Source organism: Sebastes fasciatus, chromosome 2 (genome assembly GCF_043250625.1).
Source record: "Sebastes fasciatus isolate fSebFas1 chromosome 2, fSebFas1.pri, whole genome shotgun sequence".
Lineage (NCBI taxonomy): Eukaryota > Metazoa > Chordata > Actinopteri > Perciformes > Sebastidae > Sebastes > Sebastes fasciatus.
In genome coordinates, this window is record NC_133796.1 from 15021855 (window position 1) to 15040921 (window position 19067).

The 19067-nt window shown below is 37.1% G+C and overlaps 2 protein-coding genes across 2 annotated transcripts in view; both read right to left on the reverse strand.

The window, feature by feature from the left end:
* insyn1 (inhibitory synaptic factor 1) overlaps window positions 1–19067 on the reverse strand; it is a 625574-nt gene that overhangs the window by 209047 nt on the left and 397460 nt on the right. The gene's annotated exons all lie outside the window — the stretch shown is intronic.
* scamp5b (secretory carrier membrane protein 5b) lies at window positions 1032–12142 on the reverse strand. The gene is made up of 7 exons (XM_074610855.1): window positions 11955–12142; window positions 8635–8694; window positions 8427–8546; window positions 5704–5860; window positions 3605–3706; window positions 2520–2637; window positions 1032–2176 (listed from the first exon to the last, which is right to left on the reverse strand). Exons 2-7 carry the CDS (start codon window positions 8639–8641, stop codon window positions 2009–2011), a joined length of 672 nt encoding a protein of 223 aa, XP_074466956.1. The 5' UTR covers window positions 8642–8694; window positions 11955–12142; the 3' UTR covers window positions 1032–2008.

Consider the following 19067-nt stretch of genomic DNA (forward strand, 5'->3'; position numbering starts at 1 on the left):
ACATCCACAGATAAATCCATTTAAAGTGTATTTTGAATCTAATCTATGATGGTCACCTGCTCACAGAATGTCAAGGGAGAAATTGTGTTTGTGTAAAAAAAATTTTTTGGTCAGGCAAGTATCAATCACCCTGCAGTATCTCAGATTTCTTATGCACTTGTGCAGACTTTAAAAACAGATCACTGGCGAGAAAAACAAAGGTCATATAGTGCCCCCGGTGGACAGTCGGTGTGACTATTAGACGGCCACAGAGAACCAACACTACCACCTGAAGGCAAAGAATGTGCCTCCTATTTTTATTCAAGTATGGCTGCAGAACCATTTGCTGTGTGTAATGTGTTGGAAACAATTTGAAATCACATTTTAATGATTGAGTACAATGTCTTTATTAAATGGGGCAAATATAACTAAATGCTCAAACGAGAAACAAAGCAGCTCTATGCAAAGCATCCTCCTTGAGTAACTGCAGAATAATTATACAATGAACTGTTTGCAGTCTGTGGGTGTTAAACTTAGCAGCTCGTCTCGAGATTTTATGCAAACAATAAGGGGCGTTCAATATACACAAAGATCCCTGATATCAGCCTAAGTATAACAGTATATGTGCAGTACCTTCATATGCAATTTGTTCCAGGAAAAAAACACAACATCTTCTGGCAAAAACAAAATGTGCATGGTGGTTTGGTTTACCAGAGGTCAGAGACAAACTGTTCTGTGTCAAAACCCCAGCTTGGTGGGAGGAGTGAGTGAGCCATTCACTACCAACTGTCCTTGAGCAAGGTTTTTAACCCCCGCCTGTTCCTGTAGAGCTGCTTAGCACCCAACGATGTAATGCAAAATACTACTAAAATAGAGCACAATACTTGATATTTGTTGCTATGCATTGGTGCGTAGTGATTACCTTGACTTCCAGAGAGCTCATTCAGTGTGATAGGGAGAGAGCAACACAAAGAAAGAGAGAAGCAGGAAATAGAAGGGACTGTCATAAATGCAGACTGTGATCTGTGAAGGATGAATGAAGGTAATCTGTACATGTTGGAGCTTTTTATTTCATACTAAAACCATCAGCGCCTCTCTGTGGTCAAATAGCCATACTGCAGGAGAAAAGTTGTCTCATATGGTTCAGATATTTCACTTGTTTTCTGCTGAATTTAAATAACACTGATTCTTATGTGATGTAAATCTGATGCTTTCATGTCAACAGGAAGCTTCAAGTACATCAAAGAGTCGGTTTCAAGTAAGTAAAGATGTTCTGTTTCTATTCAAATCCAGTAATACTGTTTCTCATTGTGACTTCCTTTCAACATTACAGCGCAACTTTTGATTAACTGCATAGAAATATGATGAAATGATGCTGAGGTCACATAAAGTGGCATGATTTGACGATTCAAGTTGCAGTATTACATTGGATCTTTGGTTTACCTTTGAATTTAAAACACAAGAAAAACTAAAGTAACTTTGCATCCACAACAATGTATCATTCTAATAGTGCATGGGTAAATAAATAACATAATGCTACACATTTGAATCTTCATCACAACAAAAGTTACTGTACATCGAAAAAAAATCATTTTTGCTTTCTTGTGTAAAAATGGCTAAAACTGCAGATCAACACAACATCAGCATACAGCTCTCACAGAACCCCTAAAGTTATATTACACATTCAAAACTAGTTTCATTTCAACCTCCCGAACAGAAAAAAAAAACATATGAAATGATATAAAACACTACAAATAAATAATCAGTTTGCCCTTTAATACAGGAAGGCGAAAACCAGCTTCCCACAGCTATTTGTTTGTAAAATGATGAAATTGCTTGAAATCACTGACGATTCGGCTGAATCAGTGATTTGTCCTAAATGTAAAAATTGAATATGTGGAAATATGCAATTGTTTTTAACTTAATAATCAACAATATTGTGGGAAATGGTAAAAATCTTCCTAATCCTGTTGCTCAAACTTTGGCATAACTGTCCCATCACTTCTTTGACACCTCTTTCTTGAGGAGGCTACATCGAGTTGTCGTTGTATTGTGGGCTGGAGTACTGGTCCTCCATGGCTCCAGCAGCTGCCCCCATGGCCGCCTGCTGGACGTGAGGGTTCTTCCAGGCTCCCGTGGCCCATTCCTCCTGAGCTTTGGACATGCTGCCCCCGCTGCCACGGTAGGAATTATGGATCTGTAGGCAAGGTGGTTTCACAAGTTATTATCGACAAGCCTTCACGTGTGGAAGTGTTTAGTTAATGTTATCATGTAGATTTTTATAGTCATACAATTGTATTTCCTAATCAATAAATCTGTTTGGGGAATACAGTTTTTTTTAGGTTCAGCAAATGATTGAACGGAATTCTGGCATTTATCATTTTAAACCTAACAATTCTGCTTTGTTAATATGAGAGAAAATGAAATCCTGGACTGACAAAGGCTTATAAAATTATTTGCTACGACAATAAAAAATGACAGAAAATGTAATGTAATAAATAGCCTGTCTACATTTCCCTTTGTATGAGTTAAATCCTTACCCTAGTGAGTGCAATGAAGGACAGCGAGGCCACTGCAGTGAACATGATAGTAGGGACCAACATGATCAGCGCAACGATAATATTATAGCTGAAGTAGGAGATGGTTGCCAACCAACCGCTGAAAAATACACAGATGACCGTTAACACAATTTCATAAAAGAAAAAAAAATTCATTTCAGATTACGAACACAACATGAACCATAATTATCTGTTATTGGATTGTCTGTCGTCCCTCATCACGATGCCACCGCTGAACATCTGGACGATAAATGCCAGTAATTTTTGTGGACTTTAAGTGCTGCCATATAAAGTTTAAAAGTTTTATAGCTCATACATGAGAACGTCCAATTGCACATGGTGACATTTATAAACTTTATGGAGGCTGTCATAATATTAATTTCTGATCATCAGCCTCAGAGAGGTGACATTTTGAGGATCTCTTTTAACGGCCTCTCAAAATCTAATAACAGGACCATCGTAAACGTTATATGAGGGCAATTTCTGATGTTCCATCACTGTCGTGTTAATGAAAGCAGCGAGCAAGGTCTTTAAAAATATAGTCCTCCTGACAGGACTTATTGCTTGACCTCAAAGTGTTTCAGTCAAAAGTAGATTTTGTAGTCTTATTAAAACAACTTCTGATAATTCATGTTAATTAATGCATAACAATGAATGAATCACTTCTAAACGCTTGTAGAAATATCTGAACTTCAACAGCTCTGGTACTTGAGTTGCATTTGACTGGTTGCCTCTCTGTACCTTGGTGTAATGGCACTCACTTGAGAACTTATTTTTCTCTTACTTAAGTACATTTTTCTAATTGAGTGAAGATCCAACATAAAAAGAAATCATTTGAATGAAAGATTGATAAACATGCAAAAACAAAAATCTGATGGTGCACCCGATTCGACTCTTATGAGGCCATCTAATAGGCCTTATCAGTCGCTATAAGCACCATAGATGTGGGTCATTAGGGGCCTGAATTCTGAATCTCTTTGTATTCTGAATATTGTGCGTAAAAGTCATTTGAAAAAAATATATTTGAAAGAAATATTTTCCATACATTTTCAATCTCTGACTCTTACCATACTCCCCATCCAGGGATGCCTATGCATTGGATGATGCTGATGCCAGTTTGGGCCATGAATACAAAAAAAAATTGCATGAAGTTGAAGGAGCTGTCAGTCCTGAGAAAAAAACAAAAAACAAAGAAATAGTTACATGTGCATACAAAATGTATCACTACTATACATCTAATCTTGCGTTTGCATGTTGTGTGATGCTATTCATGTTATCTATACATTTGGTTTCAAGGCATTCAAGCCCACAGGTTGATATAGGTAATTCTCACTCAGCACCATGAGGAGTAATTCAGATTTCACTTATATGATCATTTCCAGATTTATTCGAAACTATTCAATCACATGCCTCGACTATAACCGTGGTATCACTTCTCCTACATCTGCCTTTCTGTAGTGATGACAACACAGCCATGGAGGGCCTTGTCGGAGGACTGTGCTGGACTGCAGGCTCCTTGCCCTGCCTTGGTACTTTGGTCGTTCTGGTTTGATCTTGATCAGAGTGGAGGGTAAGACCCATATTTTGTATCAAGGCATCATCTACTGTACTAGACAAAACGTTGTCTGTCCCTGACTCAGCAAACTGGTCAAGGAGCAGGATGCACACCTAAGCCCAAAAGATAAAGGGATGATTTAAGAAGATATTTTACGTTGCCCTTCAGTGAAGGGGATAGAGCGGATGTGCCCTTCTGTCTCCAGAGGGAATGATTGGATCATTTATCTCTGCTGCCACTCAACACTTTCAGAGAATGGAGGAGAAATTAGCTTAAAGCCACCATCTATAATGGATCATCACCCTAGATGAGTACACATACATTATACTAGACAGAATGGCAAACAGTCAAAGAAAAACTATGTAGAAATGACTCAGCAAAAAGAAAAAAACAATGTGGACCCAATGAGTATCTCAATTGCGAAGTATGGAGAGAAAATCATTTTTTAGCACCTTCACATTAAAGTCAAGATGAAATGAAAAATGCCTTTTTAACCGTTTTAAATCAAATCCCCAGTCATTGTGCACCTATTTAACAATATATGCAATTTTTTTTTTTTTTAAATACATTTTTTATATTTTCATATCAACATCCAATGATCTTTTCTTCCTGTAGAACAAAATATGACCTGCGCATACGTAACCTACCAAACAAATTTCAAGCAATAATACCATGACATCCATCGATCAATCAATCTGCAACTCTTATCTACAAGGGAGGTGTGTGTGGAGGCTCTGTATCGCACTACATTCTGAGCCCGCCCACTTTTTAGCGGTCCAATCAAATGTTAAGGATTTGATTTAAATCCATCTTGTAACTGTACACCATTCGAATATTTAGTTTCACTGGGGATTACATCACAGTACAGAAGCTAAAGACGCTTTAACTTCCATTTCACTGTGACTTTAAATGTTTCCTACATGGCATTAGACGGTAAATATCCTGTGATCTGTAGTAGTCCTCTGATCTACCAAATTTGATATGTAAAGAAGAGAGGAAACCTAAAAAGCCGTATCAAAGGGCTATGGCAAAGATCACAGAAGTACTAATACCGTATGTAACCATGATTAAAAAGCAGGAATAATAATAATCTCTCTGTCACTTGATGACATGGTATGCGTTATATTGTATGTGATGTGCAGTTATTGTCTCTGTTGTTAGTCGATTAGTCAACTTCATCGGTCGTTTTTTTTATCTTAATTGACAAAGATTTCTTTAGTTGATTAGTCGTTTTTTATGCTTTTTTCATCTTGCAGAAACATATAAGAACACCTGGGTGGTGCAGTGGTTGGCACTGGTGCCTCATAGCTAGACAGTCGCAGGTTCGAATCTGGCTTGAGGCCCTTCTGTGTGGAGTTTGCATGTTTTCCCCGTGTTAGCGTGGGTTTACTCCGGGTTTCCTCCCACAGTCCAAAAACATGCAGGTTAGGTTAATTGTTGACTCTAAATTACCCGTAGGTGTGAATGTGCTACTTATAACTTTATCACTGTGTTGCTTTATACTCAAAGCAACGACTGTGCCAGCAAAATGCAGCTACACCAAACAACTTTATAATGAGTTACCGCTGACTAAACAATCTTCTGAATGTCAGTACTTCATATTTGACTTACTTGAAGGCCTTGTAGATGGCCCTGAACCAACAGACGTAAGAGCAGGGAGTGAACATGATTAGCCAGATGATAGCCAGTCCAAAGTTGGTCACGCCACCTCCAGCAAACATCCAAGCAAAGCAAGCGATGAGATTCACCGCAAGAGTAGCGGTATTCACTGTAACACCAAATAGACATATTGTATTTTAGATGCAAAAAACGAATCAAGGTGGTACACTGACATGCGCATGCTAGAACAGCGTTTGAAAAAAGATTCATGTGTGGATATGAAGGCAGCCAACATTAATGTGAAATATGTAATTGCAATGCTTGACTCACCGAAATGGCTTGTGTTCCCTGAATAGCCTTTTTTTGCTGGCTTCCTTTTCTATTAATTCTCAGTAATGTTATGAGGCTACAGTACTCCTCGCTTAAGTTGCACTTAGTTCTAATTGGAGCTCTGTGCTTTGGTCCCATCTTTCTTCTATAAACTAGCAAAGAAGGCCAATCAGCCTCAAATTTTGGTCTATAGAGAAAATGCGAGAGTGCTTTACAAGAGAATTATGAGGCCAAACACAGCTGCAACATGACAGATATTGAGGAACGCTCTTGAATACACAAATACGGTTGGCTTCAAATGACTTTCACACATGAAATGAGAAAGAAAATGCTCCAAAAAAAGAAGCTGAATAACACTCAAATATGCAAGCAATGTGCATGCCATGCATGCAGAAAATCGAAAGAGAATAACAGCACATCCAAAAGCAGATTGGGACTTTGAATACCTGCTCCTGTTTACCGTTTACTGAAAAAGACGACGCCTGCAGAAAGAAAGGAGTTTAGTCGCTAGTTCAGAGTGATAGGTACATCTTTTCTTGTTGTGTAGAAATGATTATTTTAAATGAAAAGCATCTTTTGTTTTGTTGACTGGGCACTGCAACACAATGAAAATCAGGCCGTGGTTTAGAGCAGGTATAATAGAGTGGAGAGGTTTCTCTGCACACCAAAATCAGTTGCATCCCTGTATCGACACGCCACCTTCACCTTTATTTTCATTATCTTCATGTTACTCTACTGTATATTGGCTTATTGCCCTCCTCCTAACCACCAGTGTCATTGCACCTGTGTAAATGTTGCAGCAGCTTTGAGCTATTCCTCTCTCCCTGTACTCGGCTCCCTTGCATGCCTTCATGGACGGGCAGGGAGCTTCCTGACCAGAGCAATATCACAAACATCATTGTCCTGCTTGTTTATGGTGCAATAAACTTTGATGAAAGTGCCTCTGGCAAAAATTGTTTAACACAATCTCAATGTTAACTGCCCTGCTCAAACCAAGGCCATCTGGTCAGCGTTATGACTCATTAGCAAATAAACCAGTCAGGATAACACAGCCACGGCCAATAAAAAGAATACATTTTTGGACCAAAGGGACCCTTGTAAACCATTGCCCTTCTGTTACATAGTTCTTATGAGTTAACCACAGAGGGGAAGATAGTTTATGGGACCTCCAGGAAAATCATGGCTTCTGTTGTTATATTGGAGAGTCAGGCAGAAAGAAGTCAGGGTAAATGTGCTCTATGCGATAGAGCATTACTATAGCAGCAAACAACTATTTGCTATGTAAATATATAGAGGAGTAATGTCTACCTGAGCAGAGAATGAAGTCACTCTCCCTCTGTGTGTGTTGCGTACTTCCAACCTTGAGACCTCAAAAATAGGAAGGATTTCAAAGGCAAAGCTGGAGTCTGGGGGGGGGTCTTCCCCCAGAAAAACATTAGTTTCAGAGACTTTGTTTCCTGTATTCTGGTGACTTTCAAAGAATGAAATAACAAAATGATAATTACACTGCAACAGAATTTTTATGTTAAATAGGCTTACTTTTAATTTTACTTTTAATTCTCATGAAAGAAAACTGAGTAATTTGCCCCTCTGGCGTGAACTTGTGTGAATCTCTGGTATAAACTAATACTCATCAATTTGTATTGATTCATTAATTTTTTGCCACTGCTAGAGTATTTCTTTCTCTTAGTATTCTCCATTTCTCTCTCCGTCTCTTTCTCATTGAAGGCCCTTTAAGACACAACGCGACAACAGTACAACTTATGCTCTGAAACCCATTAATTCTAATGCCTTTGTGCCGCTCCACGACGGCTTTTTGCTGCGTTGTGCAAAGCCCAACTTGGGCACTATACAATGTGATGTGTGGTGAGCGCAGCTAAAACCGCGTATGCCAGTCGCCAGCGTATATAGGCTATATCTATGGTCGCGAGCAGCTCTCCTCCACCAGGAAATTACATTTGGTGTAGCTCTATTGTCGTCCGAGTGGAAACAGTAGGGCTTATACATGTTGTACAGTGTCAGAAACCGGTTTAGATAATGAAAGGAAAAAAGGTGTGAAAATCAGGAGAAAAATTGGAGAAGTGTGACCCCGGGAGGAAACCGGGAAAATCGGGGGGTTGGCAAGTCGGGTGTGTTGTAATCTGAGCTTGCTTTTTGTACATAGTTGGGCCGACCGTGCGTGCTTTTAGTGCATGTTTGTGCTTTGTGCATGTGAGCGTGCCCCACTGGCTAGCTCACGGCTGCCGCTCTGCACTACTCCCATGATGCTCCCAATCTCACATTTATCACCTTTAAAGTTTCATAGTTGGAATTTAAGCTCCAAAGTCTATATAGTAGCCTGATGCAAGGATAATGTAACAGGAAATCCCATTTATAACTATACACCATCACTTTAAGCCACTCACACATCCACAGGTGGTACATTTTCTTGCACATGCTGCGGTGCTGTTCAGGGATCTCATCAAAGTCCTGGTAGAAGCATGGCTTGAGTGGAATGAATCCCGGCAGCGGGGGGAAGTTGGGCTCTGAGACAAATCATTTCACAACAGTTAGACATATAGCAGCTTGCATATGGCGATTCTTTCCCAGTGTATTTACTTTATAATCTCTGACCTGCCATGTGGATGAAGTGTCGAGTTCACTGTTTTGATTTACTCCTTCAGTCTCTTGAGCCTGTCAAATAAGAAGAAAATGGAGGTTAGGACTTTGTTGTCGGTGCTGACTTATTTCTTTTTTTAAAGTTATTTTTTTGGGGGCATTTTCCATTTTTATGACAGGACAGTGGATAGAGTCTTGAAAGGGGGGAGAGAGAGAGAGAGTGGATGCGGAAAGGGCCACAGGCCGGATTCGAACCCGGGCCGCCGCGTTCAGGACCAAGCCTTAATACATGGACGCCCGCTCTACCAACTGAGCTAACCCAGGCGCCCCTGACTTATTTCTGTAGCCCATGTGTAACCCAACCAGCAAACAGAGAACCTTCAGGTAACGTTCCCTGAAGGTTATTTAAAAAAAAAAAAAAACTTTAAAGAAACTTCAAATGTTTTTGTTTTGATTCACAAAAAAACATAATTCCCTTTTTTTCAGATTGAATGAAATAATTGTGTGAACGGATGATACACGGACCCCTATGATTATCTTCTCTGTGTTGGTGGTGCAGCAAGGGGCCAGGGATGTGTTCAAGTTGGAGTTCACTTTCAAAAATTAAATAGTTTAAGGTCAATAATATGGCCAGTTTTGAATGTGTGTATGTGGGTTTGTGCATGGTCTACAGTACCCTATATGACTTTACCTTCTCTCAATAATGCAATCAATCTATAGTCTATGTATAGTGTTCATCCTCCTCAAGTCAATGAAGAGTTTCACATCACAACAACTTATTTTTGTTATTTGTTTGGTAACAATTATGTTTTGTTATTTAAACAGCTGACATGATATGAATATTTTGAGACGTTTGATTAATACCTGTGATCTAGTTGAAGTGCTTGGGATTGTAGTAGGCTATTCTAGTGGTAGTTGTGGCAGCGTTGCTGTTAACAGTGAGACAGACCATGGGCTGACTTACAGAACTTCACGCTCCTGAAATATCCCTCAGGAGAGCTTGACACAGAGCCATGCTTTTCAATATTGGATAATGATCAAAGTATTGCAATTCTAACATTTGGAAATATAAAGTTTGGTCTCCAAATGGAGGACAAGAAAACAGAGTTTGGGATTAACAATTGAATTATTTTGACAAAATATTTCATACACAAATGTTTCTTAAAAACTACTCCTATATTTGCTGCATATCTAAACAAGATAATACTCTACAAAAAATATGTAAAGTGTTGTAAAATTAAAAAAAGTCCTATAGCTTCAAGAATATCTATGTCCCTTAATTCCTGATTGACCACTAAAGTTTTCTTTTTTGTTATTGTTTGTTTTCTTCTTTCATTATCATTTATTTTTTATCATGTAATTCTCTCTTTGCTTCTTGTTGTTATTGCTCGCTTGGTTGTTATATGATTGTGAACTGTATTCTCTTGAATATGAAGTGCCTTTCTGATAGTGCAATACAAAAAATAAACTAGACACAGAGCCGGGTGGTTCCATGGATGTATTAACACCCAGCTATCAGACTCCACAACCAGCACTGCTCCCATTAGACCACTTACACACCAGAAAACTGACAATAACCTGATATTTTCAGGTGGAATTTCATTCATTCATTCATTCATTCTCACTGTGCAATATAATTTTCCACTTGTGCAATTTTGTTAATAGTCTGTTTATTGCCAATACTGTATATACTGCTCCTATTTTTTTTTATACTTCCTAAATGGTTCATATTTTGTTACACTTTGTTTAGCTCTTTTTTTTACTGTGTTAGCTGATGCTTCTTGTTTCTTGCACTATCCCCTTTGCTTCTGTACACTGCAAATTTCCCCACTGCGGGACTAATAAAGGAATATCTTATCTTGTCTTATCTTTAGAGCGGCTCTATGTGCTCACTTACGCAAGTGGCGTAAGGTCACGCAAATTACGTAAAGGCCCCGCCTCATGTCAGAGGTCAAAACGGGTGTCAATGTTTACAACTTCGATTAGAGGATGTAGTGAAAGGAGAAAAGAAACCATGGGAGTGAATTGCGGGAACAGCAACCAGGTAAACTTGTGTTTTCTCCTCGCCAAGTTTGATGTCAGCAAATAACAGAAGAGTTAGTTGATGTGCTGGACTGCAGAGCATCTCTCTAGTCTGTCTGTCTGCTAACTGCTAGCAGTGCATTGCATGTCTTGGTCTGTCTGTCTGTCTGTCTCTGGACTAATGCAAGATGGAAAGCAATTGATTGACATTGCCTATTGACATCGTATTTATGTTAATAATAATAATAATATTAATAATATTAATAATAATAATAATCTTTATTGTAAACCAGTATTGTACCAGTTTTATAAATTCTTTATGAAGTGTTTTATATATACATCTCAGTTGTTTTTGTTCTTTCCCAATAATTTTACTGGCCATGTTTTTTCTTTGTTGTAAAAATTAAAATACAGTCAAAAAATGTTCCTAAATATTTAAACTCCTCTACTGTTTCAACAGGCTGATCTTTAATCCAAACTTTTTTAAGATTATATAGAAAACGTGCTATTCAATAAATAGTTTGTTCATACCTCATTCTATTCTGTGTAGCCTATAAATCTACTTATTCTTAGACCGACAGATGGAGCAAACTCTTTTAAAAGAGGTTGGGAGCACTGGGGTGTGAGGTGTGACTGGGTGGCGACAGCAGACTGTTTCCATGTCCTCAAGGGTCAGGTAGGAGGGCCTGCAGGATTTTGCTTAGGCCAGTTGAGGATTTTTTTTTTTATTATTATTTTTTTTTTATTTATTTATTTTATTTTTATTTTTAAATATATTTATGTTTTTTTTCTTCTTTTTTTTCCTCATAACAAAACAAAATAAAATGAAATATTGATAAAACAAAATGGAGAGAAAAATAAAAAAAGAAAGAAAGAAAATAAAATAAAAATAAAGAAAAAAATAAAGAAATAAAGAAAACTTTCAAAAAGCCAAAATTATTTTGCATGTCCTATATGTGAGAGCATTAGACCAGAACAACATGGGTTTAACAGATCTGGTGCTATAAGCTAAAGCGTCGCCGTCCAGACGCTCTGCCGGATGGATTTAACGTGTGAGCCCTGCATGCGTCGTCTCCATACTGCTGATCAGATTTTAACTACTGAATTCCTCCGGTGTTTTCTGTGAATACCAACCAGAAAATGCAATGCAATGTAAATGCACATGTTGTAATCACACGCAAGCTCCGCTCCCACTGCATGAAATGAGCCGCAATATTCGCTGTATAGACTGTATAGACTGTATGTGCGAAGATATTTTGACAGAGAGCAGGTCATCATAGGCAGGAATTACACAGGAAACGTAATCTGCTTACCTCCTCCAGAGAGCACACAGCTTCTCTGTTCAAAGTGTCACAGTCTCCAGTGGGCGCTTCAGCTGCGAGGTGAATAGATTCAGGACTGACAAAACAGTATCGATTATCTGCCAGCAAACTATTAAGACTAGTATAATACTTTCTTCTGTATATGACCAAAGCGATAAATCCTAACTATCCTGAACCCCTCGACCAATCACCGTGCAGGGAGTCTGCTGTCACTTTGATTCAGACCAATAGGCTGATTACTCTAATCCGTGACGTCGTTTTTCTTGAGCCAATCACAGTTCAGGTCTCTGTCCATGGTGCTGAACCATCATGGACCACCAGCTGAGGTAAATAGTGTGGCGTTAAACTGTAAACCATCAGCCTCATTCATGACCATTTCCACCCCTCTCAAGCGCACACACACAGTCACACGATATTGATCCTGCCCAGTTATGTTGGCTTTTCTTAAAGTTTTCTTTCTATATTTATGTATTTATTTATTTATTTATTTATTTATGTATGTATTTATGTATTTATTTTAATTTTATTTGTTTATTTGTTTATTTATTTCTGTATTTTTCTTTCTTTATTTTTTTCTGTTTCTTTATTTTCTTTCCATTTTGTTTTATCCATATTTCATTTTATTTTATTTTGTTTTGAGGAAAAGGAAGAAAAAAAGGGGAAAAAAAGGAAAAATATATGTATATATCTAAAAAAAGAAAAAAACAAGAAAGAAAAAAAAAAAACCTCAACTGGCCGGGCATGGGCCATGATGCATCAGCACCAACTGGTCTCCTCCACCATCTCCTCTCTCCTCCCTCCAACGATTTCCTATGAATAGAAAAGGGCATAAGCCCTGAGCTATCAAACCAAGCTCATGAATTTACAATCTACGATCTGACCATTTCCCCTATACAGTATCATTTATGATAACCAACATGCATTTACAGTTGATCTAAAATTATGTTGTCACACTTCTAATCACACAGTTGGGTTGTTTTGTTGTATGATATGCCTTTTCTTTTCTTTTTTAAACTTTTTTCAAGGTTGTTTTCATACATGCTATTTACAGTCGCAATTACAATAGTTTATAAACCAATTTTTAAGTAGATGAGCTTATAGACAAACTCATTAAGTACACTAGAGAAAACAACTTCAACATTCAAAATTGAAATAAAATTAAGAAAAGAAATAATAATAATAATGATAAAAAGAAAGAATATAGTTAAAAAAACAAAACAAAACACACATAACAAACAAACAATAATACAAAAATACGAGAGTAATAATAAATTAAATCAACAAATAAGTTAATAGAAAATGAAAAGGGGAGGAGGGGAAGGGAGGGGTGGGGGGGATGTGATGATAGGTTTATTTTCAATCCAATCTAAATTTATTTATAAAGCACATTTAAAAACAACAAAAGTTGACCAAAGTGCTGTACAATTAAACATAAACAACACAATAAAAAACTAAGAAAAATTTTAAACCAACAGAACATTAAAATAATAAAAGGACCAAAAGGAAAGGAAAAAGGATTAAAAAAAGGCAACTGTCATGCCGAGCCAAACGCCAAGGAATAAAAAGTGTGTTTTGAGGTTTGATTGAAAAACAGCCAGTGTGGGGGACAGCCGAAGATGTGGAGGCAGAGCTTTGGATCTGCAACTGAAAATTCCCGGTCACCCCTGAGCTTTAACCTAGACCTAGGGCAAGGGTCAGCCCATTTTTACTATCAAAAGAGACATTTTTGGCCAAAAAAATAAATAAAAAAATCTGTCTGGAGCCGCAAAACATTTGAGCATTGTGATGAAGGTAACACAGTTTATAGTCTAGTGCAAATGTACTACGGAGTATTAGGGCCACATTGAGGGGAAAAAATCTGAGATTTCCAGAATAAAATAATATTACGAGAAAAAAGTAGTAATATTACGAGAATAAAGTCTGAAGTTTACGAGAAAAAAAGAAAATAACACATAAAATTACTACTTTATAATATTGACTTTATTCTCGAAATCTCAGATTTTTTTTTTTTCCTCAATGTGGCCCTAATACTCCGTCGTACCCTTGTACCATAGACCCACAACAATGATAAATACAATTTAAATTGTAAACAAGAAAAACAGTTATTCATTTCCACTAATTTTTTAAAAAACCCACAGGGAGCCAATGGAGAGGGGCTAAATAGCCACATGTGGCTCCGGAGCCGCAGGTTGCTGACCCCTGACCTAGGGACAGCCAGAAGCAACTGGTCAGTGGATCTGAGTGTCCTTGATAAAAATATGTGGTTTTAAAAAGTCTGCAACATTAGTTGGAGCTTGCCCATTTAACGATTTATATGTTAATAATAAAATCTTAAAATCAATCCTAAAACACACAGGGAGCCAGTGAAGAGAAGCCAGAATAGGGGAGATGTGCTCTTTCGGGGTTTCCAGTGCAGCAATGTACTTTGCAATAGAAAATAAAATTATACAAAATATATAAAATGCACATAGCAAGTTAGCCTATATATTCAAAGCAGAAGCAATGTATGGAAGAAATATATGGTAACCCTGGTTAAATTAACCTTCATCCTACAGTACCAGCTGGGTCCCCACAGACCTCAGAGGTATACTTTTCATCATCTCTCACAGGTGCTTTATTCTATCACTGCAATTTGTCATGACTTTGTCAATCAGTTTGTTTCTAATGACTTCATATCATTGTTTTCTGTTTAATTGTTTTATTATTATTATTTTATTATTATACTATTGTCAATAATTATTATTTTATGTTGTATTAATTATAAAAAAGTAGGGCTGTCAATCAATTAAAATATTGAATTGTGATTAATCGCAAATTTATCACAATTTTTTTTTTTTATCTGTTCAAAATGTAGCTTAAAGGGAGATTTGTCAAGTGTTTAATACTCTTTTCAACATGGGAGTAGGCAAATATGCTGCTTTATGGAAATGTATGTATATATTTATTATTGGAAATCAGTTAACAACACAAAATAATGACAAATATTGTCCAGAAACCCTCACAGGTACTGCATATAGCATAACAAATATGCTCAAATCATAACATGGCAAACTGCAGCCCAACAGGCAACAACAGCTGTCAGTGTGTCAGTGTGCTGACTTGACTATAACTTGCTCCAAACTGCATGTGATTATCATAAAGTGGGCATGTCAGTAAAGGGGAGACTTGTGGTTTATTTTGATGCATAGGGGTCCTGGGGGACCCCATCCAAAAGCACCCAATTGCGGCCTATGCAGTTTTAATAGATACAATAGAATAGATAGATAAAATGTTTGCTCTGGGTTATAATTAAAAGTATGACACACTATCAGGTGGGTAGGGGCCCTCTGTCAGTCATCTTGAAGGAAACAGACACAGATGCAGCAGACACAGATTTCCTCATGGGCTCTGTCTATTTTAATTTGACACAATATGCAAATTAACTGTAACTTTTGTAAAATAATAATCTTTTTTTAACATTTTGCTATGATGGTTGTTTCTTACAGTAGTCCTGCAGGGACCCCAGTCGGTAGTCCTTGTATGTTAAATAGGTTGGTAGGATGAGGGTTAAAGTGGGGGTAGGCAGTATATTTTTGGCAGCATTGGGCAAAAATTCCATAATTACCTTTCAGCATATTGTAATTCAAGTGTTCTGAGAAAAAAACTAGATTTTTGCACGGCCTCATGGCTCCATTTTCAGGCTTTAAAAAATCTAGGGAGACTTTGGCCAATCACAGGTAATTTCAGAGAGAGAGCGCTTTCTTATTGGGCATTCCAATTGGCAGTGCTCCGGCTGGGGGGCGGTGCTTGGTATTTCCTCAACTGATCTCAACTTGGCTGCCGGGTCACAAACTTTCTCATTTTACAGCTAAACAGTACACTACGAGATGTTTTTGAAAACATTTGAGGCGAATAATAGGCATTACAGTAACAGAATATTGATTAATATTTGATCAGCGCTGCCTAGTTTGATCGGAGTTCGCGAGTGATTGACAGCCGGCTCGTAGACGGCAGATGGACGGCAGGCTCCAGCTCGGTTCTGATTGGTTGTTTTTCCTCCGGTCTGTGAAATCTTGCAGATGCCGTTAGGATCACCGGAGGACACAGAGGCACATGTTTTTTTTTCAGATTACCTGTCTAATGCACTACTGACAGGATAAAGTGACTGTTTTATTTTAACTTTCTTTTTTATTTATTATATTTGCTCCATTTCTACCCACTGCAGCTTTAAATAGGCTAAAAGTAATGACCTTTACATTGTGCAAATTCAGCTATACAACACCCCGCTTGGTACAGGTCCATCAGTCAAATCAGTACCCAAACCACTGGTCCAAACATGAATATGAGACTTGAGTTTGTTGCTGACCTAAATACTAAGTTGACTCCAGTTCTCCAGCTGGGGTTGCTGTTTCACTGCGGTGAGTGAGGGAAACTTGGTTGATGCCACAACAACAGAGTCACATATGTTTGGTATGTTACAGCAGTACAAGTTCACTGGAGAGGAGCAGGTCTCAAAGATGACAAACTGGTTTGATAAGAATATGCATGGACCTAGTGATGAAAGAGGTACTTAATTCATTTACTGAAGAAAAAAATAGCAATCTAGAAATCTACAGTGTATAAATACTCTGTTACAAGTAAGTCCTGCACTCAAAATGCATTTTACTTAAGTAAATGTACAAAAGTATTAGCATCAAAATATACTTAGAGTACAAAAAGTACTCATTATGCAGAATGGCCCATTTCAGAATAACGTTGCAGCTGGTAAAGGTGAGGCTAATTTTAATTACTTTATATACGTCTGTGTAGCTTAATTTATAATTATATCTCATATTGTATTTGTTAATAATAATTGATACAATTTTGTGTTATCAATTTGAATCTGTAAAGTAACTAAAGCTATCAAATAAATAGTAAAATGTGGAGTAAAAAGTACAATATCTCCCTCTGAAATGTGGAGTGGAAGTATAAAGTAGCATAAAATGGAATTTCTCAAGATAAGTACCTCAAAATTGTACGTAAGTACAGTACTTGAGTAGATGTATGTTCCACCACTGCAGACAACTAAACAGATAAAATACCAGTGCCAGGACACTATGGCAGTGACACTCAATTTATTAATTATTATGAAAATATTAAAGGATTCTTATAGGGTCAGTTTTTTAACTTTTACATTAATTAAGACACAACATGTTCAAATCAGGATTAGACCTTGAATACTGGGTGCTGGATCCTTAATGTAGATCAGGAGTCAGCATCCTGCGGCTCCAGAGCCACATGCAGCTCTTGAGCCCCTCTCCAGTGGCTCCCTGTGGATTTTTAAAAAATGAGTGGAAATGAATAACTGTTTTTTTTGTTTACATTTTCATTTTTATTTATCATTGTTGTAGGTCTATGGTATGACGGTACGATGGAGTATTAGGGCCATATTGAGGAAAAAAACAAAACTGAGAATTCGAGAATAAAGTCATAGGTTTACGAGAAAAAGAGTCGTAGTATTATGAGACTAAAGTCATACTATTAAAAGTAGTAATTTTACGTATTATTTTCTTTTTTCTCGTAAAGTTATGACTTTATTTTCATGAAATTACGACTTTTTTTCTCATAAACTTCTGACTTTATTATCGTAAACTTCTCATCAACAATTTTTTTTTTTTGCCTAAAATGGCTCTTTTGATAGCAAAGGTTGCTGACCCCTAATGTAGATGATAGAAAGGGAAAGATCAGGACAGCACTCTAATTGCCAGAATACACGCTGAAGAAGGGCGTCTTGCCCAAAAAACATCAGTGTGGCAAAATTAAAAAGTAAAATTGTTGTGCTAGTCTTTAATTTTTAAGTTTTATATTGCCACAATAACACGTTTACAGTATCAAGTAAGCCACACGTTTAATTAAGTAAATAAGTATGTTTATTTAAGCACCTTTCGAGAGAAAATGACACAAAGTGTGTCATACTAAAAATAAGGCAACAGACATAAATCACAGATAATAGTCATATCTTGTAATATTGTTATCAATGGAAATGATATACCACCAGTAGGAGCTGTTTTCTTTAAAACTATGTAGGTTTCATTCCATGCATGTCCAGAATAGTATCGACCTGAATTAGAGGATTCACCTTGCTCGCAGGAAGCCATCTGGTTATTAAATTGAATGGTTTCAATTGAAATGGTAATACACTGACTTTAATGATGAAATCAAACTGCTACAATGTGTATATAATATATTATAATGTAAATGAAAATTTTCACCAACTCTCACAAACTTAAGCTCCAAGCTCAAGATTATATCATTAGAATATCAGAGATAGTGTTGATATGCCAGTAAAACTGGAGAGCAGTATGAGTATAATATTATATAATACGGATAATGTATTACATTATCATCATATTATTAATATTTCATAGTATTGCTATTACCAAATGCAATATCCTATGAAAAGTCATTGTCAGTCATTCCTCTTGTGGAAATGGAAAATACATAACTAAGAATCTGTCCACGGGTGTGTATTCTAAGATTTTATTGTGAAAATAAAAGCAAGATGATAAGACATTGATATTTACTTACCACAATAAAAGAACAAAGTAAGCAAGGGAGGCATTTAAGTGTATCATCAATATTGCAGTATCAGCAATAGAAAATCAGTAATACTTTTTTTTAAATGAGCCATGAATAAAACGTGTGTGATTGCTGAGAGTTCATAATTGTTGCCGGCTTGCAAGGCAAGATTTTATTGTAGATATTGAGTAACCCCTTTAAAGATTGTTATAATGAGCGAATATTGTTTCTTTATTAGATATACGGCTTCTCATCAGGTTCAGTGTTTTTCATGCAGATCTAATCAGTGCCGTCACTTCAATTCACATCTATTAGTGAATTCTGCAGTGCAGCGTAGGTGCTTAGAGCGGCAGTAGGCAGAATGTTTTTGGCATCATTGGGCAAAAATTCCATAATAACCTTTCAGCATATTGTTATTCAAGTGTTCTGGGAGAAAACTAGACTTCTGCACCTCCTTATGGCTCTGTTTTCAGGCTTTAAAAAAACCTAGCTTGTGACGGGAGACTTCCTATTGGCTGTTCATTCAACGGAGGCAGCTGTCAATCACTTGTGAACTCCGATTAAATG